At 43.3% G+C, this 25829-nt stretch overlaps 1 protein-coding gene across 2 annotated transcripts in view; it reads right to left on the bottom strand.

Annotated features, from left to right (window-relative positions):
- PAPPA2 (pappalysin 2) overlaps positions 1 to 24765 on the bottom strand; it is a 273676-nt gene extending 248911 nt beyond the window's left edge. Inside the window, exons 1-2 of one of the 2 annotated variants that reach the window (XM_047753714.1) lie at positions 24540 to 24765; positions 21086 to 22906 (exon numbers count right to left, since the gene is read on the bottom strand). In XM_047753714.1, coding sequence (XP_047609670.1) covers positions 21086 to 22001 — 916 coding nt within the window. In that variant the 5' untranslated portion in view covers positions 22002 to 22906; positions 24540 to 24765. Of the gene's footprint in view, positions 1 to 21085; positions 22989 to 24539 lie in introns of those variants that run through there. The other variant, XM_047753715.1, reaches the window with a different exon arrangement.
- Between the last annotated feature and the right edge of the window lie 1064 nt (positions 24766 to 25829).

Below are 25829 nucleotides of genomic sequence, written 5' to 3'. Positions count from 1 at the left end.
CTGACCCTCATGGTACTGCTGCTACTTCCTTTATTTGCCCAAGTAAATTGAATGTTCCTTGAGGATAAGAGCCTATCTTAGACATATGTGAATTACCCACTGGGTCAAGGGAGAAACAAATTTTAGTTCCTACGTTGCACCTGCTCTTTTCTGCAAGTCAAACTGAGTCATGAGAAACCTGACCCAAAGAAAGAAAATGCCCCATTAGTCTCAGGCAAGGAAGAGGGATGCCCAATGGCTCTACCATTGCATCTGATGTGGAAGAATGACACAAGAAGGACAAAGCATTCAATCCACTGTGAAATTATGTTTTCAGACTTTCCCGTATTAGATGTGCTTTCCTCAGCCATCACATAATAAGCTGCTTCCTTTTGGGTCCCACCACTTGGATTACATCACACATGGTAAAACCTATGGAGAGCTTTTCTTAAGCAAAGCTCTATCCTGGAGGGAATATCTACCCAGGACAGAGTCTCACAGAGAAGATCATTTAACTATAGGCCAAGGTAGAAGAAGGTAAAGATAAGATCCAGGCAAAAATGCTATTCTTGGCACAGAGATGGCTGTGGAACCTTGCTTCCAGGAAAGCCCCATAGCAGAGTTCTCTGTATTTTTGGGAGGGCTGAGGTCAAGAGTGAGAGTTCTGCTTCTCCAGGAAGATGTGTTGGCTTCCAGGAAGGTGAGGTTCAACAAAGAGAGGAGTCATGTTTCGTGTTATCAGCTCTGGTAACTGAAAAAACATGCTGTGTGGTGCAAGTGTGTTTTTAGGAGGAAAAAGAGCAAAAAACAGGGCCAGGGTAGGTCATGATCATAAATCAACCTGATACAAGACAAGGTTCTTAGGATGTTATGCCTATGGCTTCTCCACACATCTATCTGCTGTCTTCTGCAGAACTACTTACCAAACACCCCAGCCTCCAGTGAGAGCATGAGGGGAACAAAAAGGGCCAAGAGGGAGGGGGATATAGGCCATCCATCAAAGGCCATGCAGGCTGGCAGAGAGCAGGGCTGTTGTCAGCAGGAAAGTGGTAGAAAGTGAAAAAAAAAGAAGGCCAGGGAGGTGTTTTTCAGCTGTTCTAGATGACTTTCCTTCAAGACAGGATTAGGCTCAGTTTCTTAACTATGAGTCCAAGTTTTTACAAATTATAGTACAGAGTGGTAAAAAACCTCCTGAGACTATTTCACTAGCATATTCCCAGAAAAATTTTAAACCCCCTTTTATAGTCCACTCTTCATTTTAGTCATGTTCTTATCATGCACAAAGATGACAGAAACCAAGATGAGAATTTCTGAAGCTTTCTGTAAGCCACCCAGGAATAAGGCAAAAGTCAACGAGGCAGACTGGCAGGAGAGGAGAGGGCTTTCTTTGAGATTTCCTGAGAAAGCAGGGAAACACAAAATGGCAAGATGGGGGATAAGAATCCAAAGGCGTGTACCACCTCAGAAGAAGTGTCCCATACACAAAAACCATGGAAAGTAGTTAGCAAGGTTCCTGACACAAAGTGTCAATAAATGTTAGCTACTCTTTGAGTTATTATTGCTACTGATGAAGGGCAGAGGGGACATAGGGCATTAAATGAAAAGGACCACCACCTTCTACCTTTAATTGGTAGTGCCTGCCTGGACCAGACTGAAAGCACACAGGCCTTCTAAAGGCCAACTCTAGACCAAAGCTGCTTAGATCTTATTGTGTATATGAGTAATGTCCAAAGTTAATATTAATAGCAAAGTTAATATTAAGAAGTGAACAGGAAATAACAAGTTTTCCAGACAAGCAAAAACTAAAGAAATTCATCACCACTAAACCAGTCTTACAGGAAAGGTTAAAAGGACTTCTTTAAGCTTAGAAGAAATGGCACTAACTAATAAACAGATAAGAAAGGATAAATCTCACTAGGAAGATAAATATATAGAAAAGGTAGTGGATTAATCACTTACACAGCTAGTATGAAGGTTAAAAGACAAAAGTAGTAAAAATATCTGATAAGAATAATTAGTTAAGGGAAAACAAGATAAAAATGTAAAATGTGACATCAAAAATATAAAATACTGAGGGGGAGAGTAATAATGTCAAGCTTTACAATGGGATGAAACTTTCAGTGTTATCAACTTAGAATAGACTCTTTTAGATATATATAAGCCTTACAGTAACTACAAAGCAAAAACCTATAGTAAATACACAAAAGATAATGAAAAGTTACATAAGAATAACACTAAAGAAAGTCATCAAACCACAAAAGAAGAGAGCAAAAGAGGCTACAAGAACAGCCAATAACTACATATCAATAATTATTTTATATGTAAATAAACTCAATTCTCTAATAAAAATACATAGAGTAGCTAAATGGCTATTTATATTTTTTTAAAAGACCCATCCATATGCCGCCTACAAAAGAGTCACTTTAGATGTCATGACACACACATGCTGAAAGTAAAGGGATGGAAAAATATATTCCATGCAAATGGAAACTAAAAGCTGGGGTGGCTATACTTATATTAAAGAAAATAGACTTTAAAATAAAGATTGCAACAAGATACAAAGAAAGGTGTTACATAATGACAAAGGGTCAATCCAATAAGAAGATATAACATTTGTAAATATTTATACAAGCAATATAGGAGCACCAAAGTGTACAAAAGCAAGTAATAACATACCTAAAGGGAGAAATAGATAGCAATACAATTATAGTAGGGTACTTTAATACCCCACTCACATTTAGACAGAAAATCAATAAGGAAAAATTGGCTTTAAATGACACATTAGGATGCTAGCGACTTAATACAGATATATACAGAAAACACTTCATCCAAAAGCAATAGAATACACATTTTTCTCAAGGGCACATGGGACGTTTTCCAAGATAGATCATATGTTACACTATAAAACAAGTCTTAAAAAATTTAAGAAGGTTGAAATGATATCAAGCATCTTTTTTGGACATAATGGTATAAAACTATAAATCAATTACAAGAAGAAATATGGAAATTTTAAAAATATGTGGAAACTAAATAACATGCTACTGCATACCAATGGGTAAATGAAGATTTAAAAGAGAAATTAAAAATATCTTGAGACAAACAAAAATGGAAATATGCTATATCAAAATATATCAGATACAGATAAAGCAGCTCCAAGAGGGAAATTCCTAGCAATAAATGCCTACCTGAAGAAACCACAACAACAACAACAACAAAATCTCAAATAAACAATCTAACTTTACACCTAAAGGAACTAGGGAAAAAAAGAACAAAGAAAACCAAAATTTAGCAAAAAGGAGGAAATATCAAAGATCAGAACAGATATAATGAAATAGAAACTAAAAAGACAATAGAAAAGATCAATGAAATCGAGAGCTAGTTCTCTGAAAAGAACAACAAAATTGACAAACCTTGAGCTAGATTCACCAAGAAAAAAAGAGAGAGAAGACTCAAATAAATGAAGTCAGAAATGAAAGAGATGTTATAACCAATTACACAGAAATATAAATGATTATAAGAGTTTACTGCATGTTATATACCAACAAATTAGACAACCTAAAAAAAAAAATGGGTACATACAGTAGAAACATAGAACTTTCCAACTCCGAATCATGAAGACACAGAAAATAGAAATAGAAAATCTGAACAGACCAATTCCTAGTAAGGAGACTGAATCAGTAATCAAAAATCCTCAAACAAAAGTCCAAAGCCAGACAGCTTCACTACTAATTCTATCAAACACTCAAAGAAAAATTAATCCCCAATCCTTCTAAAAATCTTCCAAAAAATAGAAGAGAAGGCTTCTAACTCATTACATGAGGCCAGCATTAACCTGATATCAAAACACAAAAAAATACCACAAGACAAGGATACCACAAGAAAAGAAAATTACTGGCCAATATTCCTGATGAACACACATGTACAAATCTTCATGAAAATATTAGCAAACTGAATTCAACAATATATTAAAAGGATCATACACCATGATCATGTGAGATTCATTCAAGGGATGTGAGCATGGTTTTAACATTCACAAATCAGTCAATGTAATACACCACACTGACAAAATGAAAGACAAAATTCATATGATCTCCTTGATAGGTGCTAAAAAAGCATCTGAAAAAATTCAATTGCCTTTTATGATAAAAACTCTTGGAGTTCCCATCACGGTGCTGTGGTTAGTGAATCCATGAGGTCGCAGGTTCGATCCCTGGCATTGCTCAGTGGGTTAAGGATCTGGCATTGCCGTGAGCTGTGGTGTAGGTTGCAGATGCAGCTCAGATCCCGCATTGCTGTGGCTCTGGCGTAGGCTGGTGGCTACAGCTCTGATTAGACTCCTAGCCTGGGAATCTCCATATGCCACAGAAGCAGACAAAACAAACAAACAAACAAACAAAAAACTCTCAACAAAATGAGTAAAGGGAATGTATTGCAATGTAATAGAATATGACAAGCCCACACTAACATTGTATGCAATGGTGAAAAGTTGAAAACTTTTTCTCTAACATAAGGAACAAGACAAGAATGCACTCACTCACAAATTTTATTCAATTTTGTATTGGAAGTTCTAGCCAGAGTAATCAGGAAAGAAAAAGACATCAAAGGATCTAAATTGGAGAGGAAGAAGCAAAATTGTCCCTATTTGCAGATGGCATGATTTTAAATATAGAAAGCCCTAAAGATCCCATACAAAAAAATTGTTAGAACTAACACATGAATTCAGTAAAGGTGCAGGATACACAAAAATCTGTTGTGCTGCTATGCCCGAATAATAAACTATCAGAAAGAGAAATTAAGTAAACAATCCCATTTACAACTGCATGAAAAAGAATAAAATACCCAGGAATAAATTTAATCAAAGAGGTGAAAAACTTATACACTGAAAATTATGACGCACTGGTGAAAGAAATTGAAGAGGACACAGATAAATGGCCCTCGTTCCACGCTCATTTGTTGGAATAATTTAAATTGTTAAAATGTGCATATTATTCAAATAAATCTACAAATTCAATGCAATCCCTATGAAAATTCCAATGACATTTTTCTCAGAAATAGAATCAAAAATCCTAAAATTTGGAGTTCCCATCGTGGCGCAGTGGTTAACGAATCCGACTAGGAACCACGAAGTTGCGGGTTCAATCCCTGCCCTTGCTCAGTGGGTTAATGATCCGGCGTTGCCGTGAGCTGTGGTGTGGGTTGCAGACACAGCTCAGATCCCGCGTTGCTGTGGCTCTGGTGTAGGTCGGTGGCTACAGCTCCGATTCGACCCCTAGCCTGGGAACCTCCATATGCTGCTGGAGCAGCCCAAGAAATAGCAAAAAGACAAAAAAAAATCCTAAAATTTATATGGAACAACAAAAGACCCCCAATAACTGTAGCAATCTTGAGAAAAAAGAACAAAATAGAAGGCATGATTCCAAACTACATTACAAAGTCATAGCGATCAAAACCATATGGTATTGGTATAACAGCAGACACACAGATCAATGGAACAGAATAGAGAGCCCAGAAATAAATCCGCACAGATATGTTCAATTTATTTATGACAAAGGAGCCAAGAATATACAATAGGGCAAAACTGTCTCTTCAGAATATGCTGTTGGGAAAACTGGATAGCCATTTTTGAAAGAATGAAATTGGACTACTATCTTAAAAAGATATTAAATAAACAATTTCATTTATACTAAAGCCTCGAATGTAAAACATGAAAGTATAAAACTCCTAGAAGAAAACATAGGCTATAAGCTCCTTGACATAGGTCTTGGCAAAGATTTTTTTTTTTAGTCTGAAACCAAAAGCAAAAGCAACAAGAGTAAAAATAAGTCAAGCTACATAAATAAAAAAGCTTTTGTGTAGCAAAGGAAACCATCAACAAAATGAAAAGGTCACCTACCAAGTGGTGAAAATTTTATATCTAATAAGAATTTAATATCAAAATCTTATATCTAATAAGAATTTAATATCAAAAACATGTAAGGAATTCATACAATTAATGGCAAAAAAATAATATGATTAAAAAATGAACGGAGGATCTGAATTGACATTTTTCCAAAGAAAATATACAAATCTCCAACCGGTACTTAAAAAGATACTCTATATCATTAATTATCAGGGAAAGGCAAATCAAAATTACAGTAAGATATAATATCACACTTGTCAGATGACTTATATCAAAAAGACAACACCATAAGTGTTGATGAGGATATGGAAAAAAAAGGTAGCCCTCATGCTCTGTTGGTCGGAAAATAAATTGGTACAGCCACTATGGAAAGCAGTATGGAGGGTCCTCAAAAAATTAAAAACAGAAGAACTATATGATCAAATAATTCTACTTCTGGGGGTTTATTTGAAGAAAATGAAAACACTAATTTGAATATGCACTCCTATGTTTACTGCAGGATTACTTACAACAGCCAAGATATGCAAATACCATGTGTCCATCGATAGAGGAATAGATAAAGAAGTTGTAGTATATACAATGAAACACTACACAGCCAAGAAAAAGAATGAAATCTTGCCATTTGCAACCACTTAGATAGACTGTGATGGGTAACATGTTAAGTGAAATCAGTCAAACAGAAAATGAAGAATGTCTATGATTTCTCTCATACATGGAATTGAAAAGTATATACAGGAAAAAAAGAGAAACAAATGAAAAAAGCTCTTACAGAGATCAGATTGATGGTTGTTAGAGGTGGGTACTAGGGACAGCAGAAATGGATAAACTGTTTTTGGTTTTGTTTTTAAAACTGAATTCCCATCATGGCGCAGTAGTTAATGAATCCAACTAGGAACCATGAGGTTGCGGGTTAGGTCCCTGCCCTTGCTCAGTGGGTTAAGGATCCAGTGTTGCCGTGAGCTGTGGTGTAGGTTGCAGACACGGCTCGGATCCTGTGTTGCTGTGGCTCTGGCGTAGGCTGGCGGCTATGGCTCCAATTGGACCCCTAGCCTGGGAACCTCCATATGCTGCGGGAGCGGCCCAAGAAATGGCAAAAAGCCAAAAAAAAATGAATTCAAAAAACAAAAATTTTTAAATTTTGTTCTTTTTATGGTAATATCTGTGACAGATGGAAGTTCCCACACCAGGGGTCAAATTGGAGCTGCAGCTGAGGCCTATGCCACAGCCCTGGCTACACTGGATCAGAGCTGCATCTGCGACTTAACGCACAGATTGCAGCAATGCCAAATCCTTAACCCAGTGAGCGAAGTCAGAGATCAAACCTGTGTCCTCACAGAGACTGTGTGGTGTCCTTAACCCACTGAGTCACAGTTGGAACTCCTAAAATTTTTAAAATAAATACAAATCAAATTTTAGAAGAATATTTAGGGACACACAAATGCATTTACAGCTTATTTATTTTAAAAACTAAATTCTAAAACTATATATATATACTTTGATCTATGTTTTATAAAATAATAAATATGAGCTTATTTTTGTAAGTGCAGATTTATATGAAAAGGGTTTCTTAATCTTTACCTTTAATATAGTTTCTACAACAAACAACCTCTCTGAGTCTGTTTACTTATCTGTAAAATGGAATTAATGATAGTGCCTACCTCATTTGATGATCAAATGTATTAACAGAAGAGAAGCCTAATTATAATAAACACTCAGAAATGTAAGCTATTATTAATTATGGGTTTTTTTTTATCTTGTTTTGTGCTGTATCTCCAGTGCCTAGAATGGAGCCCAGCACACATCGGACACTAAATAAGTATCTTTTGAATAAACAAATTGATTAAGAATACTTCATGTAAGACTATATACTTCATGTAGGACATTGATAAAATTAAAATCAGCTATGTTTGTTGGAATAGATCTTAAAGCACATTAAATAAGAGGGAACCAGTTTGGACTTACACTCTGGACGACAGATCAGGAGCCAGTGAGGGTTTTAAGCAGCAAAAGATAAGACGTGACAGAAAGTAAGCTACTTAGATCTGTTTGTTAGAAAATTGTAATGATGTTAGAAAATAAAAATGATAATGTAAGGACAAAAATGGGTTACCTCATAAAAAGATCATTTCCATCTCTACATGGCCTTGAGGCTATTTAAAGGAAGTTTTCCCTGCTTGTAAAAAATCTAGAAAGCAGAGTGTTTGAGCCACTGTGACACCCAGAACTGTAAAGAGACAGGCCCAGCACTGCCATTGACCTGAAGTCCATCTGGGACAAGAGCCTCCTGCCTCAGGAAGTTTTCTTGATCACTGCAGCAAAAATGAACATGCACTTTAGGCACTCATTACCTACTGCCCGGATGGTTAGCTATTTTCTTACTGAAAAAGTAATCCACAAAGGCCAGGGGAAAGAAAAAAAAAAAAAAAACCTGGATTTCCAAGCTGCAGTTCTACTGTGCCTTTCAGAGAGCAGCCAAAGCCTTTAGGGTCCTCATGTGTATCTCCCAGGACAACCCTGCCTTATTTCCAACTTCCCCAGACTCCAGGGCCTGGATCCAGACCCACAAATGGCTAAGATTAACTTTCTCTAGGTACACTCTCTCCTCGCTGCCTGCAAGGAATGATGTGGACAGACAGATACGCAAAACAAAATTCTAGAGGGACGATAAGAAAGAGACAATGCTAGAAACCAGAAGAAGCAAATAAATAGACAATTTCTAACAGTCTAAAAATAATCATAGTTAAACCAAGTTGCATAGTTAAACCAAGTTGTCCAATTATTCTAGGACACTAGTTCCTAGTCAATATTTATCTAGTATAGATAGATTTGGAGGGCTGAGGAAAGGAAAGATGAGGTGGAAGTTAAGGGTAACCATTCCTTTCAGTTATTATTGAGTAAATTTCAAACATCTATGCCATCTTCCAAATCAATAGGATTTAAAGATGATTACGTCAGAATTAACATACGACTCAGCAATCCCACTCTTGGGCATATATCCAGACAAAACTTTCCTTGAAAAAGACACATGCACCTGCATGTTCACTGCAGTGCTATTCACAATAGCCAAGACATGGAAACAATCTAAATGTCCATCAACAGATGAATGGATTAAGAAGATGTGGTACACATACACAATGGAATATTACTCAGCCATAAAAAAGAAGAAAATAATGCCATTTGCAGCAACATGGATGGATATGGAGATTATCATACTAAGTCAAGTAAGTCAGAAAGAGAAAGACAAATACCATATGATATCACTTATATCTGGAATATAATATATGGCACAAATGAATCTTTCCACAGAAAGGAAAATCATGGACATAGAGAACAGACTTGTGGTTGCCAAGGGGGAGGGGGAGAGAGGGGGATGGATTGGGAATTTGGGGTTAATAGATGCAAACTATTGCCTTTGGAATGGTTAAGTAGTGAGATCCTGCTGTATAGCACTGGTAACTATATCTAGTCACTTATGATGGAGCATGATAATGTGAGAAAAAAAGAATGTATATATGTACGTGTAACTGGGTCACCTTACTGTACAGTAGAAAATTGACAGACCACTAAACCAGCTATAATGGAAAAAATAAAAACCATTATTAAAAAATAAAATAAAAAATAAAGATGACTATGTCTTCCTGAGCCTATACCAAATCGAAAAATTCACTTCACAGTTTGTAAGACAAAAGTTTACCCTTTGTTCATTCATTCATTGATCATCTTATCAAATACTTATAGGATGAGGTTTATTTGCTCTCATTGCACTAGGTGCTATGGCAACAGCAATGAACCAAGTAAAGCCCCTGATTTCAAGTGGCCCAGTGAGGGAGCCAGCCCAGAAAAGAAACCATGAGCCACCAGGGCCGCATGTGTACAACATTAGCCCCCAGAACAGGGGGCTGTGGCCTGGCACACAGGAGCTGGAAGAGCATCTACTGAATGAATACAAAGTAAGTTGGGAATTACCGTAAGTTGACCTAAGTGTCTTGAGAAGGCTGAGTACAGGGTATCATAAAAATTCATTGGACAACAAACCTACATGAGACGAAGGAAGACTTTTTGGAAAAGATGTCACATTAACTAAAAACCCAAGTTCAGTGAAAGTGGGTTTGGAGAGGGATTTCTTGTTAGGTGAAAAAGTGCAAAGGGCATAGGTCAGAGGCCAGAGGCTGGGAAAAGAGTGATATATCTGCTCACTGCTAGTAGTTTCATGTTGCAGGAACTTAATTAAGAGTGTGTAGGTGTACGTGTGTGTGGTTTGGAATGTGCGTGAGTGTGTGAGAAGTGACTGTGCATGTGTCAGTATACACGTACACAGGTGCACACATGCACACACGTGTACGAATGGGTGTGTGAGTGTGCATCCACCCTAGAGGGCAGTGATGAGCCTGAGGTAGGATAGCATGTGGCGTGCTAATGAAGTCGACCTTCATGCTGAGCGCACATAGGGCTCATCCAAGGTTGCAAGTGGGAAAATTACCTGAGCCACTTGGTGTATGAGAAAGTTCCTTTGGTTCAGTCAACCAGAGAATGAACTGGTCTCTCAGTCAAGACGAAGGGGATGTGGGATGAGTAGGACAGGTTCACACCATACATCTGAGGTAATCAGACAAGATTTGGTGACTGATTCCTGGTATCACATGTGATGCTGAGGGAGGCAGGGGTGAGGGGATCCACGTGGACAAGAACCTCCAGGGTTCTGGCCTGTGTGGACAGAGCCCTTGGCTGAGATCAAGGAAACAGGAGAACAGAGACTGAGGTAGAAGGGTTCAGTCGAGACAGGTTAGGGCCCTTTGCTTCTTGCTGCTTCTGCTGTAAGTATTAGGGACAGCTTCAAATAGTGGTTAAGAGCATATTCTCAAGGGGCAGAGTGCTCAGGTTCAAATCCTGATGCGGCATGAGCGGCTACATGACGTTGGGCAACAGTCTATTCCTCTCTGTGCTCCAGCTTCTGCGTCCACTGCCTCACGTTGTTCTGAGGAGTATGTGGGGTAACATTTTCAAAGTAACCACAGTCAATGCCTGGCACAGAGTAAGTACTACATAAGTATTTGTCAAATAAAAATTCCTTCAATAACTTCTTGAAACAATTGAACTTGTATGTACATGATTTTCATTTCTGCTACTTCACCTTGCATTATCTCCCTGTGTGTTTATGCCACTTCCTGCTTTAGATTACTAGTGCTTTATTACAAGACCTTGAGACTTGGATCTTTCTTACCTTAAAAAAAGTCTCTCAGAATCTGTGTTCACTTGTGACTTCTGTCTCTTCCCCTCAGAGCTGCTTTCTGTGCAGAGAACACTAGACCCTGCTCCTGGTCTTCACTGTCTCACATCTCATGCCCACCTCTACCTCCACTCGTTGTAATGTGGAGTACCCTCCCCGCCCCAACTCCAGAGTGAAGTCAGTCTTTCTAAAGGAGTTCCCTAATGGCTCAGCAGGCTAAGGATCCGGCATTATCACTGCTGTGGCTCAGTCACTGCCGTGGCACAGGTTTAATCCCTGGCTCAGGAACGTCCGTATGCCACAGATGTAGCCAAAAGAAAAGAAAAAAAAAAAAAACCACCCTGGTGATTTTCTAACTGCTGCATCCGATGAGCCCACTTCAGATCTGCTGGCTTATTGGGGCTCCCGTGTCACTGACATTTTGATAACTACATTCTTTTCTCTTTTCCCCACCTCTCCTTCTATAGCCTCAAGGAATTCTTAGGCTCATTGAGGCAGGACTGGCCCTCCCAGAGGCTGAGCTGTAAAGATCTAGTTATCAGCTCTCGCTAATACCCTCCAGGTACTGCCTCTGCCTTACTCATTCTTGATTCCCTAACATGTGACTAAACCTAATACTTCACCTAATAGAAATTCAATAAACGTTGGATAAATGAACGGATGAATGAGCAAACAGAACCAAAGAAAAAATGAATTTCTCTTCTAACCTGCCCAAAATGTACTGCAATTATTTGTTTGAAAATTAGCAAATGCTGAGTCACCGCTTGAACGATGACTCACTAATTGATTAACTTTTAAGATCTGTGACTTCCCCTCTGTAACTTTTAAGCAACTGGAATTCTAATCCAGAAATGAGCCATAATTACTGGTCTCAATATCCCAATTGGTGGCCATGGCAATGATTCAATTTCAAAACACTCTGAAATTTTGGGTTCCAGTGACCAGATTGTATATTTGGGCAGAAGTACTCTTCTCCATCACTCACTTCTGACTCATCAAGAGAATTGGGATGTTTTTGTTTGCCCACTGGGCTTTATTTCCTGGATGTTCTCTTTATAAAAATCCAAAGAGTAGGATTATTTTAAGGCAGGTAATGACATGAGCAGAGGATGCTGATATTTATCTAATTTTCAGACACAAACAACATAGACATATGATTTCTAGAAGGTGCTGGGGTCATGGGGTGTATGATGTGAGCAGGAAGGTATGAGATGAGCCCCAGAGAAACTTAATTCCATGTACTAGAGCACAGAAGCATGGAATTTATGCACTTGTTTATGGCAGCAGGAACTGAAGCTAAGGGATATTTAGGGTACACAGGCTCAGAATCCAAATTAACGTGCTGTCTTCCTCTCCTGTTTATGTGGCTGCCTCAAGGCATAGACTAGGACAGGAACAAGAAGAGCCAAGCCTCCTGGCACCCACATCCTGAATGACTCAGATGGACAGCCCCGGAGAGACAATAAAATAGAGCACAAAGGAAGGAGCAGAAGGTGAGGAAGGACGAAGTGTTTCTGGTGACAGGCAAATGCGTGAATTTCTATGGACAGCCAAAGGTGATTCCTACTTTCCAGCTCAGCCCTGTCACTCCTGAATATTTCCAACCTGACAACCTGTGCTCTAGCCAAGAACTACACCCAGCATGCTGGTGGGTTTCTCATCCCTGAAGACTGAGAGAGAACACAGGGCTGATGGAGGATGAGGCAGCAGCAGTCAATGGTGGCACCTGGACCAGTCGAGACCCCTCCCCACTGCACTATCTCCCTGAGATGGTGGAGACCAAGAAGAGAGACAGTAACTGAAGGTGAGGATGAAGACAGGAAAGGCACTGAAGCTGCAATATGACAAGGACTATGATCACACCTCTCTGTGCCAACACCTGGAAGTGATTCTCCTTTCCCATCCTGCACCCCAGACACCTGGATGACTCCAGAATCCAAGAGCTCACCCTTGTGAGTCAGACACCAGGCCCTGAACAGAGTGGGCCACAGGGAGATGGCCATGCCTGAGCACCCTGAGCTGGAATCTAGGGGAAAGTTCATGGCATTATAGGGGAGCTATATGGGCTTTATTTTCCCTTCTCTCCTCTGTTTCTCTTCTTCGTTTCTTTCTGAAGATGCTGCTATATCAGAATCCAATGCACTGTCATGTCTGAGGGCCTAAGTGCTCCCCACATGCATGTCATTTTGGACTCATGCAGGTGGAAAGTCATAAAAGTGATGCAGTTCAGGCCAGAGGAAAACTCACACCAGAGTCAGGTTCAGGGAAGAGCAACGGGCCATCTTAGGATGCCCTTGAGTAGCTGGAGGAAGGAACTTGATGATAGCTAGACCTCAACCAATAAGGGCTCCCTGTGATTGAGGGCCCTTAGCACAAGAGGCCATGTGTCTCTACCCATCATACAAAACAATGGCACATTTCTCAAAGACCACCCAGGTGCCACCAGATGCAAGCAGTGGCCAAGCCCTAGTCTTCAGTGAAGCCACAGACACCCTTCTCATTTTAGTGGGACAAAAGACATAAAAAACCAAACCCTCATGCATTGCTGGGCATGGCAAGATGGTGCAGCTATGTTGGAAAACAGTCTGGCAGTGCCTCAAAATATTCAACATAGAGTTACCATATGCAATTCCACTCTTAGGCACCTCCTCAGGAGAAATAAAAATATAAATCCACTTGTGCACAGTATTCATAGCAGCACTACTCATATAACCAAAAAGTAGAATCCACCAAAATGTCCATCAACTGATGCACAGATAAAGAAAATGTGACATGTCTATGAAGTGTCACTCCGCAACAAAAAGGAATGAAGCTCTGATACATGCTGAAAAATGATGAACCTCAAGTGATAGAAACCAGATTCAAATGACCACATATTATATGAAATATCCAGAGTAGCCAAATCTACAGATACAGAAAATAGATTGATTAGTGGTTTTCTCTGGTTACTGTGGACATGGGAAGACGGGGAGGGAAATGGAGAGTAATAGTAATGGGTAAGGTGTTTCTTTGAGGCAGAATGAAAATGTTCTAAAATTAGACGTAACAATGGCACAACTTTGTAAATATTCTAAAAAAAATCAACTGTAGAGTTTAAACTGGTAAATCTTATGATACGAAGTTTTATCTCAATAGGCTAGTTTCAAAAATAAGATAAATACAGTTGACTCTTGAACAACGCAAGGGTTAGGGGCACTGACCCTCCATACAGTCAAAAATCTATGCGTAACTTACAGTAAGGCCTCTTCATTCCAAGTTCCTCCACATCCTCAGATTCAATCAACTACAGACAGGTAGCACTGCAGCATTTACTACTGAAGAAAATCCACATATAGTGGATACGCCTAGTTCAAACTCAGGTTTTTCAAAGGTCAAGTGTAAATAAATATAAACTCCATCTGGAACGCTCATACCAAGAAACCAGCAGGACTCATTTTTTACAGAAATTTCTGGGAAGTTTGTTTTTACTTGAATAAAATCTGTTTCCCTACCACTGATACTGTCAGCCTCACTGTAGGTATTATCCTGGATGGTGCAGAATTAGGAAGCAAAGCAAAAGAGGATGACGGGAAAAGCATGGCATGCAGGAAGAGTCCTGGATACCAGGGGTTGGCAAACTATGGGCCACAGGCAAAATATGGCCTGCCACTTGTTTTTGTAAATAAAGATTTATTGAAAAATGGCCTTATTAATTTACATATTGTCTATGGCTCCTTGCACACTCCAGTGACAGAATAGTTGCAACAGTGACAGTGCTGTCTGCAGAACCTGAATTATTTATTGTTGTGCCTTTACAGAAAAAGTTTGCTGACCCTGCTCTAGACTCATGGGTCTGCTTAAGTCTTGCTACCTTAATCATAGCCCATGTACTAACAGCAGCAGCAGTAGCTAGGATCCTGTTAGAAATGCAGGATCTCAGGCTCCCCCAGACCTATTAAAATAGCATTTGTGTTAGTTGTGGTAGTGCAAGAAGCAGATGTTAGGAGGGGGTTAAATATACAAGGATCCTGTTAGGGGAGACAACTAGGAGAGAAAAGCAGGAGGGAGCCTGAAAAGGCTGGGAATGCCATCAGTCTACAGCGCAGGTCTGACCTCAAAGGAAAGAAAGAGAGAAGCTTATGCTTTTCTCTTCCCTAAAGGACAACAGCACCTAAATTTCTGCTTTATCTGTTCTACAAACATAGCTGAGGTTCTAGCACTGTGCTAGATATCTTGGGATGACAAAAGTGAATCAAATACACAGTTAGCTCCCAGGGGACTTTCAGTAGATGAGAACGAGCCATGTACAGAACTGCCTAGGGAGGAGCAATGTGCACCCCAGGACCACGTGTGAAAGGCTATGGGGGCAAGGAAGTAGAGGAGTTCAGGCTCACACTGGAAATCGGGACAGATCCATGGACAAGGGACTGTGAGCTGCGAAAAGAGGGGGCAGAGTGCGAACCTGTTTCATTTTTAACCAGATGTTGCCTCTCTGCTGGTGGGCCACAGAGTCACAGGATAAAAACTCTTTTATGTGCAGACGCTAACTTACAACCATCAGGGCATATGCCTGCTCCACATAAGCAGACTCCTGGATCCCATTTCCATCATGGTGGGCAAACCCACCCCCAGAAACCAATGACTTCACATCCACGGTTCTCCATGCCAAGGGCAGGTTGTACAACTTCCCTGCAAGTCCAGGTCATGACCAGGGAGCTGGAGTGTGCAATAAAGTGGCCAGTCCCTCAGGGTCCCACGAGGGCCAACATTCAGACCTGACCATCGCTGCAAAACAGGAAGAGATGGCTGAGGATGAGGGTCATCTTCAGAGGAGCCCTGGAAAAGGTGTGGACGTGGCTCTTTACCTGTAATTGAATCCTGCTGGTTGGGGGCAGGGAGGTAGCACACTTAACCTTCCTTTCAAATTCTCTTTACATCTATGTGGTTGCGTGTGTGTGTGTGTGTGTGAATCTGCCTTCCATGACTTCCATACTTCACATCAGCAAAACGCCTCAGCCCAAGGACATCGCTCCCTTACCAGGAGAAGGGGATGTTGCCGCATCCTGTGAAATCTCACTTCTCAGGTACAGAGAGCTATGTTCAGTGTCTTCTGAGAAACCATAATGGAAAAGAATGTTTTTTTAAAAAGATGTATACATACAACTGAACCACTTTGCTGTACAGAAGAAATTAACACAACATTGTAAATCAACAATATTTCAGTTTAAAAAGTAAATAAATAAATAAAAAGAAAACAAAACAAAACAAAGCAAAAGCTATCAATTTGCCTTCAACGAAGTCAGCAGGTGCTGGCCACCAGGAAATCCAGAGAGCGCAGAAAGTCATCTGAACTATATGACATGGACATTTTTCTGGAAAGTGAGCATACCTTCCATCATACTCTCAAAAGGGTGTGTGACACCCCCCAAAAGCCTTAGTACCATTGGCCATTTATCAACTAGCACTGCCCAGGATAAAAAGAATAAATGTTTTTTTTTTAAAGTATAGTCTTTCAAGCCACTGATTCTACAGTGTTATCACCTTGACACCATCTTGTGAAAACCACCTTTCCTGTGCTACAGATTAGCAAACTAAATTCCTAAGAAATTAAAGTGAATATCTTACCAAAGGGAAGAAAGATTACAGCTTGGTGGGTTAGCACCAAAATGAATAAGTTAACACACTGCACTTAGCAATGATCACCTCCAGCTATAAAGACCACTTCATAAATACATTCCACATGGGAGTTCCCATTGTGGCTCAGCAGTAAGGGACCCGACTAGTATCCATGAGGACTCAGGTTTGATCCCTGGGCTCGCTCAGTGGGTTAAGGACCTGGCGTTGCTGCAAGCTGCGGTGTGGGTCACAGACATGGCTCGGATCTGGCGTTGCTGTGGCTGTGGCTGTGGCTGCAGCTCCGATTGGACCCCTAGCCTAGGAATGTCCATATGCCGAGATTGCAGCCCTAAAATAAATAAATAAATACATTCCATGGTCAAGCCTGCGTTGGGCACTTTACATATGTGACTTATTTAAGCATTGTAACAACTCTGCAAGACATCGTCTCATTTCTCAATAGAAGGAAACCAAAGCTCAGAAAAATTTAATGGATTGTCACAGATGGCAGCCCTGATCAGGGTCAGATGGGATCTGTCTGGCTCCCAAGTTCTGCCCTGGGATCTGCTCTGAAACTTGGATCCTCAGAGGAGGAAAATGCATCTTCAAGTCAGGGACAGTTTCTTAGACATCTTTGTATTCCCTACAGAGCACTGCCTTGCTTTGCATGGCAAGGCACTCAGTAAATACTTGCTGAATGGAGAAACACGGGCTCAGGCTCCAATTCTGCCGTGGACTTACTGACTCCGTCTCCTGCACCTTGGAGCTGCAGGTTGGCTACTCAGCTGGGCAGCTTCAGGGAACATGTGAAATCAATTATGGGTGAGGAGGAACCTATTAAAAATTCTCTTCTGTGAATGCTGGGGTTGAAGGAGAGGAAAGGAAGTTGAGAAGGAGGGAAACAGGATGGTTTCAGGGTTGGGTGCTGGAGCTTACAGATTTCACACTGGGATGGGACTGAATCTGGCTTACGTCCACTGCCAAGTTCCAATAGCCCATCCAAATGGGCTCCTGACCTTAGGTTACTCCTTGGTGACCACAAATCCCTGAATTGCCAGGCCCCCGAGTAGTTACCTTCATGGAGCAGCTACTCACACAGTCCTTCCCTAGGCCTCAGTTGCCCCGCTTCAGAGCTCCAGGAGATTGGCAACTTCAGAAGGTCTAAACTGTTGGGGGTGCAGCACCATCATTCCGCTTCTAGGGCCAGAGAGAATCTTAGCAACTAAAATCTGTGAGACCTGCACTGTCCTCGGCCCTAAAGGAAAGACGTCCAGCAACCCATCCAGAGTCCAGCTTCCTATTTTGGAGGAACGTGGGAGTTAGCGATGAGAGGAGGGAGGTAACTCTCATTGATTTTGTTTTTTTTTTACCAGTTGCTACAAAGACCAGCTGGTCACAACCCCCCAAAATGCCATGTTATACCTTTCACATAGGCCCTGCAAAAAGATGTATATGGACCTGACCCCAAGGGATGCCTACCAACAACACTCTAGAAACAACACTCTAGAAGGGTATGATTAAATACCTCCCAGAGGCCCAGGCAGGGACAGCCCTCCAAGAAACCAGACACATTCCCCACTACGTGGCTTTTAAGGCGCCACCTACCCTCCTGTGCATGAAGCAACACTGCCACCTAGTGCCCTGTGTGGGAAGTATTCCCTGAGGCCTCCCATGGCCAGGCGAGGAGGGGGTGGGGGGTGGTGTCCTCTCCAGAAGGGCTGGTGCAGCTGGATGGCTTGATATCTCTGCTGAGAAAATGTCCCAAGTTTGGTAGATGAAGAACTTGGAAAGTGGGTCTATGTTAAGTAGGTAGAATCTAAGGTTTGAGAGGTGTTGGAAAAGAGTGTGGGAGCCAAGTCTTGTAGGACCTTGGATTAGCCTCAGTGGAGCAGCAGAACTTCCACCTAGTTCTCAGGAAACAATTCAGTTGGTGTCATTCTGCACAGCTGAAAGCCAGCATCCCAGGAAGAGGCAATGACCGGCTAAAAGGAGCAGGGCTAGGGTCAGAGACGGAAGACGGGCTAATCTGCTGGTAGGAGTGAGTAAATTAGCGAATTGGAGATCTTTATTCCAGGGGGACTACCCTTGGCCACCTCATGGTTCTCAGGCCAGGGGCCACCAGGGAAGTGTATGGAGCTCGACACAGTGAGTAGACCAGGGTGCCCACTTGCTAGAATCCTGAAGAACAAAGGCCTTGTTCCCAGCTCTCATCTCTCCCAGGCTTTTACCCAAAACCTTCCCTGAACATTTTCTGATGTGCACAAGTCTAAAGAAAGATGCAGGGTGGGAGGTGGAGAGGAGACAGACCTGGGTATTCCCTGCTCGCCACCTTCCTGGTGTGGGCCTGCAGGGGAAATACTAGCGCACCTCCGGGAACGCTTTGATTCAGAAGCTAGACTGTCTGCAAAAGATTTCCTCCCCAATTTTACATGCTTATGATGGAGGTTACGAGAGTTCAGATGCGCACTTTGGAGAAGGATCTGAGTGTGTGTTCTGTGGCAAGGTAGGGGGCAGTGGTGGACAGGTGGACACGAGAGAGAGATGTATGGGGGGGCGGGGGGGCCTCAAAGAAGGCGGTAACTGGAACCAAATCATGACTCTCTCCTCCCCTCTGCAGAGTATGAGACGGAAGGACACCGAAGGGACAGGAACAAGGGTCAGGTATCCACTGTCCAGAATTGGTTCCCTTGGGTTTGGGTTTTAACAACTCAAAGCAATATTTTCTCAGAATATCCCTCCTATATTCAGGTTGGATCCTTCTCTGAGTCTTCAGAGCCAGGAAACTGATCCCAGGTCCCTAAGTTGCTACTGAAAGAGGAGGGGTAAGCAGAGCCATGGGTCCCGGTCTAGACTGCAAGCACACAGTTTCCCTGGCAGATGGGTACTAGGAAGCGAGATTAGGCAGCAAGAAGATGTCATCTGGGAAAAACTGTGAAGCTGCCAACTCTGATCAGATAATCATCTCATTATTTCTTCCATTTGGCTCCAGGATAAGGATTTCCTTCTACTCTTTCTCTGCCCCCCACCTATCTTACAGCCCAGCCCCTTCTCTCTCCCCCTCCCTTCATCCCCTCTCCCACCCGAAAATAAAATAAAGCAAAACCATAAGCCTTTAGAGTGCTCAGTGTCTGGGAATCCCAGCTTCCAAAAGAGAAATCATAGCCAAAGAGGGGGAGACAGCATGTCCAGAAGGGATGTTCCAGCAGCACCCCACTTCAAGAGGCTCCCTCCTTCCAGCCTTCTTTCTCTGGTCTGAAACTTATATCCAGCAACCTGAGAAGTTTTTAATATGGGAAGCTGTCAAGCCCTTGAGGGGTTCTGGAGTTCTGTCCCCAGTCTGCCTCTGGCATACCTCACAGTACTTCATGGGACTGGCTAACATCAAAGGGTGTGGTGGATAATCCAAATTAACCAGATTAACATGGTTCTACTAGGTGCCCAGCCTTGTGCAAAGTTCTGCTATGGTGGGGGTCCCAAGGGGTAATGAGACACCGAATGATAAAGTTATCACTTCTAACCCCTCCCACCCCTTGCCTGAAGCCAATCCTTCCCCCAAGTAAGGCAAAGGCAACAGTTATTCCTAACCCCACTCTTTTCTTTGTCCTTCTGGGTAACTTTCCATGAAAGCCAAGATCTAAGCACAGTGAAAAATAAATGTGGGTAGTGTTCCCAGACATTACCTCTGATCAAAACTATTGAGTTATACACCTCGTATAGCTTTCATAACAGCCAGGGCTAGAAACCAGGGTCCCGGTTTGCAAGTGCCCACATTTTCCAGTAGACCTGCTACTCCTAGGTTAGACACATGATTGTTAGGACAAAGCAAAGGGGACCCCAGGACCTGGGCAAGGCAGTCACTTTCTGCTACACTCAAGGGCTACTCAAAGAAAAGGAAGCCAACCGGGATCCATTCGCTGTGTACCTGGCAGCCTTGTTCTCTCCAGGCCTGGCCCAGCCCAGGCACAGCTCACTGCCCAGGTCTTTACACATTCTTGTAGTTTCAAAGTTGCCTGGGTATCTCACATTGGGCTGTGAGAAATGGAGTGTGACACCGCTTCCCCATTGACAAAGAACCAGAGATCTTCCCCTTTAAAAAGGGATAAACAAGTGAGCTAGAGATCTCCTAAGTGCCAGCACGATGTATGGAACCACATGAGATCAATACAAGGGACAAATGCTCTTGTGGTTATAGAGTCATTAACGTAGATGGTGTCTGGAATCCTGCTGCGCAGATGAATAAAGGCCCTTCCCCCTCTCTGCCTGGCCAGCCCTCCCAGGCTCTCCTGCTCTGCCCCTTCCCCTCCTTGCCCCCTATGTCTAACCTCAGCATAACCTCAGCCAGCCATACCCCACGGACCAGGGAAAGCCTAGGAGTGGGTCATTACCTGCAATGATGGCTGGGCTGTTCTGTCCTCCCTCCGGTTTCACCCAGGCTTCCACTGTGAACGCCTCCCGGGGAATGTCAGCCAGCACTTCTGGACGCAGCAGCAGCCGCTCCCGCCTCCCAGAGAAGTACAACACAGGCAATCCTCCTTCGGGGCTAACGGTCTCTGCTTCCCAGTAGGGGTCCCCTCCACCATTCTGGATGCTGCCCTCCAATGGGCTAGTTCTGACCCCGTGCTTAAGGGGATGCTTAGACCAAGGTCGGAAATGCCAGGAAGCATCACTGGGGTCTCCCCGCACGCCCCTTGCCTGCCCCTTCACCACCTGGCGACGACTCCTGCTCTTGGTCCGGCCCTTCCTTACGGCCTTGGGTCCGGGTTCCTTCGGGCGTGGGAAGGTGGGGACAATGGTGGCAGCAGTGGCTGAGCATTCCTGGGTCCCAGCCTCACCTAAAGGCTTCTTGGATCCTCGATCACCAAGATAAGTGTCATCATTTCCCAGCAGCTCCGATTGCCCAATAGGACCATCCCCTACCAACAGGGCAGCTGGCCACTCAGCCTCCCTCCTCACTCCTGCACTGCCAGCCGGGTCTGGGGAAACGGAGCTCGCAGCCATTCCCTCAGCATCCAGCTTACTGAGTCCTGCATGGCGTGAGCCTTGATCCCCCTCAGGGTAGGGCCTCAGGTAGTTCCCAGGCCTGCTGGGGTAGACCCCAAAGAGGTGATGCTGAGGAGCAGCTCTGGGTCTTCGAACCTTGGCCCCCAGCCAACAGCGTTCTCCTTCCGGCGGCACCAGATTCAGGTGTCCTCTTTGAGCCAAGGATCTCTTGTGTGTCCAGCCCAGGTCCGAGCTGACGGTACTGAGCGCCCACCCGGTCAGAATTACCAGGCTTATTCTCAGAATCTTTAAGCACATCATACCTCCCCCAGCTCTTTATACAGAACCAGAAGTCAACTTCTGGGTACCACACTGGGAAGATGGGGAGAAGACGGCTAGCAGTGGATTTGCAGTCACCAGGCAAGCAGTTTTGTTCAGGGGCCAAACTTTTTCACAGCCCCAAGAGAGAATCTCTTGGGACCCCCAGCGCTGGGGTCAGGGCCCGCGTGGCCTCTGTACCCCACCCACTTAGGTGCTGCCCTCACCCTTCTCCCTTGACCTCCTCTTGCTCTAGTTTAGTTCTTGCAGAATGAAGTTCATTTCTCTGGGTTCCTTTGAATTTCTTCCAGAGAGCTCAGGTTTCTTTCTTGTTCTTTTTCTTTTCCTTCTTCAGTAGCCCCTCCCCTCACTGATACTAGAATAGGGACGCATGGTCAAATCCTCTCAAATACACACCCACTCACAACCACACACCACTCGATACCTGAAGTTGTTACAAAGAATCTTAGCCTCTAAGGTTCTTTTCTTTCTCCTTCTTCCTTCCCTAGGAGTTACCTTCTCTTTGTAGTCTTTAACCTAAAATACACTCCTTGCCTTCCAGTAAATTGCTAGAAACACTGGTATACAGAGACATGGAATTTGATGCCTATTATCTAAAAAGGCAAAAAGAATCTGGGGGGCACAGAAATCGCAGCTGGTACTTAACCTTCACTCTCCAGATGTCCTCAGCCAGCTCCCCATTCAGCCTCCAGTCTGCCTGTGCAGGTCAGAATGTCTCCCTCAGCTCCGTGCCTGGGGTTGGTGAGTGCTGAAGGTTTTATTTATCCCCTTCCAACTTGGTGGTGTGTTGCAAGTCTCCGTAAAGCTCTCCTTTGGGGTGCCCGTCTGGTGTCCTAATAACCTTAGGTGAAGCCCTTGACTTCACCTTCTGGGAGTCTTGTGGGTCCCTGGGAAGACGGAAAAAAGAGCGAGAAGAAGAGCATATCCTTCGGGGGACCTGTTCTCTCCGGTCCTTCCTGCTCCCCTTCGTTCCCTTTCTCTCTGCCTGTAATTATCTTCTTGTTTGTTTCATTTAAAGACAATGATGTCAAAGCTAATAAGTTCGGTGCATCTCTCCACCTACTCCCTGTCCCCTCCTTCCTCCTGAAAACCTCCCCATCTCACCGAGGCACAGGGGACAGACGCTACTCTTGGTTTCCCCAGTAAACATCTCCCGCTTTCTCTTTCAGCAGCCGCAGCCTACACAATCAATAGCCAACAATCAATACTGTTTTGGAGCACTCTTTTCTGTGTGTATTCCCTCTCTTTCTTTCTCTCTCTCTCCTACACACATACACACACACACACACACACACACACACACACACACACAGGCTCACACTGTGTTGTGAACAGACCTGCCTATTGCCTAATAAATCCACACCACTCTTGTAGGGTCCGCTTATATCTCTTTCTTTTGTTTTGCCACACATCTCTATTTTTTTTTTAATTTCAATCAGTTTGGGATTTAAAGAACAATACCCCCAATTTACTGTATATTAGACATTGGGAAAAAGGAGAAATCAATTATCCTGCTGTAAGAAGCATTCAGTGGAAATGCCATGGATTTGTACTGTGTAGGTTTTCTTATTCTCGCTGAAGTTTCTCACTCTCAAGTTACTAAAAGTCACCATATGCTGAGTGAGCAAATAAACAAAGGAGATGCTCAAAATAAGTAAATTACAAAAATAAACAGCTAGACCCAAACAACTATTTTTAATTGCTTGGAAATGAATGGATAGAGTGGGGAAGTAAATAATGTGATTTTTAACCTCTATAATAATGTTTGCTTAGATGTAATCTATCTCAAAGAGTCCCACCCCCTAAACACATGAGCATGTACACACACACATACACACAGAGCATGTTTTTGAATTCTCAACACAGGTAAGGATGTTTGACGACAGGTGAGTACAAAACAAGTACAGAAATATAGAGGTTCCTTCATTCAATCACAAGAAAAATCACTTACAGTTCTAAAATCACTGCTTGTGCTGCCCACGTATAAAACATGCAGCCCACATACTTTGGAGTAAGATCACACTGCCTCTTTTGCCTTGGGTCTCATCGTCTTCTGAACTTCTCTACCCTAGATAGTAACTGACTTCTCTGCTTTAAGAATGCTGCAACCTTAACACCCCCATCCCTGGCATGCCCTGTTTCCCTCTGCAGCATCCACTGAAGCCTCAAGGCAAGTCCCCAAGAAGATATCAATTCAGGCACGTGGCTATTACTAAACAGAAATCTCTAAGTCCTAGACTGTCCTTTTTCCTCTCATCATCCCCCTGCCTCCCTTCACTTTTCTGACTCAGTCCTTTACCCCCCACCCCCACCCCCACCCCCAAGCAGCTCCGAAGAGATAGGGGCTTTGAAAGGGGGTAGGGGGTGACTGTAAAGAAAGAGAGACAAACAGAGGAGAGAGAGACAGAGACAGAGAGAAACCAAGAAAGAAAGGAGGGAAGACAGCCAGGTAAGACAAGGAGGAGGACGCTTCCCCCTCCCTCATGCCACCCCCACGACCCCCAGCAAAAGGTTTCATACCATTCATTTCAGGAAGGAGGGCTAACACAGCAAGGAGGAAGAATCCCGCCGTGCTTTTCTCCCCCTTTTAGTGTGTGAATGATCTTGCATCCCCTATAGGTCTCTCCTGGCTCTCAGCTGCTAGTAATCCATTCATAAGGTTTCAAGAAGCTACACAAAACTCAAGCTTCCAGTTTAGTTTCTCTCTCTCTCCCCTTCATTCCTTTGCTCACCACTCTCCTTCAGCTCTTGGCAGTCCAAAGTTTAAAAAAAAAAAATGTTGAACCATTTCTGTGTTTTCCTCCTGTTGTAACTTTTGCTGTGACATCATAACCCTGCCCACCAACACCCCACCTCTCTCTCTCCTTTCCATCCCACCCCTCATCAGCCCCGTGCCCCCAAAACACCCCCCACAGAGGAGCAGGGCTCTTGTCAGTCCCAACCTGTGAAAATACAAAGCTACTGGAAGGGGCCCCTCTCCCCTCGGTCCCCCTCCTCTCCTCCCCTCCCTGCCTTACCCACCGCGGCTTTAACAAGGATCCCATCTGTTTGACATGTGCGGAAAGGTGGGCTGGATTCAAATAATCTGTCAAGTGAATCAGATCAAAAACACAGCGACCCCCTCCTCAATTCCATCACACACGTTCACACACCAGACCCCGGCCAAAGGGTGAGAGAAGTCAGACTCGCACAGCACCCACCCTGGATGCCAGGGAGAGAGACACCAAACACGCCAGAGGAAACGCACATTTATATATATGTATAAATTCTGTGGCTTATTTGTTTATGACAAACACCCGCACCCCAAGTCCCCTATGCCTCTTCCCCAAGCCTTGCCACTCCACAAGTGCACAGATTTGAAAGCTGGTAGAATCTGTTTTGAAATCTCCAACGAGAGGGTTTTCCCCCCTTTTTTCACTCCAAAGCACTATCTGTGGCGATCAGACTCGAGCAGGGTTGCCAGCAAATGCAGGAGGCCCCTTCTAGGGTACAGGCTTTCAAACCAGCGAAGCTAGAGGGAATGGATTTAAGGACACACAGCAGGAGCTGGCTGAATTTATTTTATTTTGACGGGGGTAGTTGGGGGAGGAATATCATTTCTGAAATGCACAAGAAATGAAGGGAGAGGATATGGATTGCTTAAACAGTTTTTGCAAGAGGAGCGGTGTCTTGTTCTGCAGGTAAATCTATAAGGCAAGAAATTGGAGCTTACAGATAAACAAGGACGGAGAGGGAGAGGGAGGGAAAGAGGAAGGAGGGAAGAGAGGGGAGAGGGAGAGGGTATGGGGAGATGGGGCCGTGGAGAGAGGA

The sequence above is a fragment of the Phacochoerus africanus genome, chromosome 11 (assembly GCF_016906955.1).
Source record: "Phacochoerus africanus isolate WHEZ1 chromosome 11, ROS_Pafr_v1, whole genome shotgun sequence".
Classification (NCBI taxonomy): domain Eukaryota; kingdom Metazoa; phylum Chordata; class Mammalia; order Artiodactyla; family Suidae; genus Phacochoerus; species Phacochoerus africanus.
The sequence above is the reverse complement of the archived record's forward strand: the minus strand, read 5'-3'. Positions and strand labels throughout refer to the sequence as shown.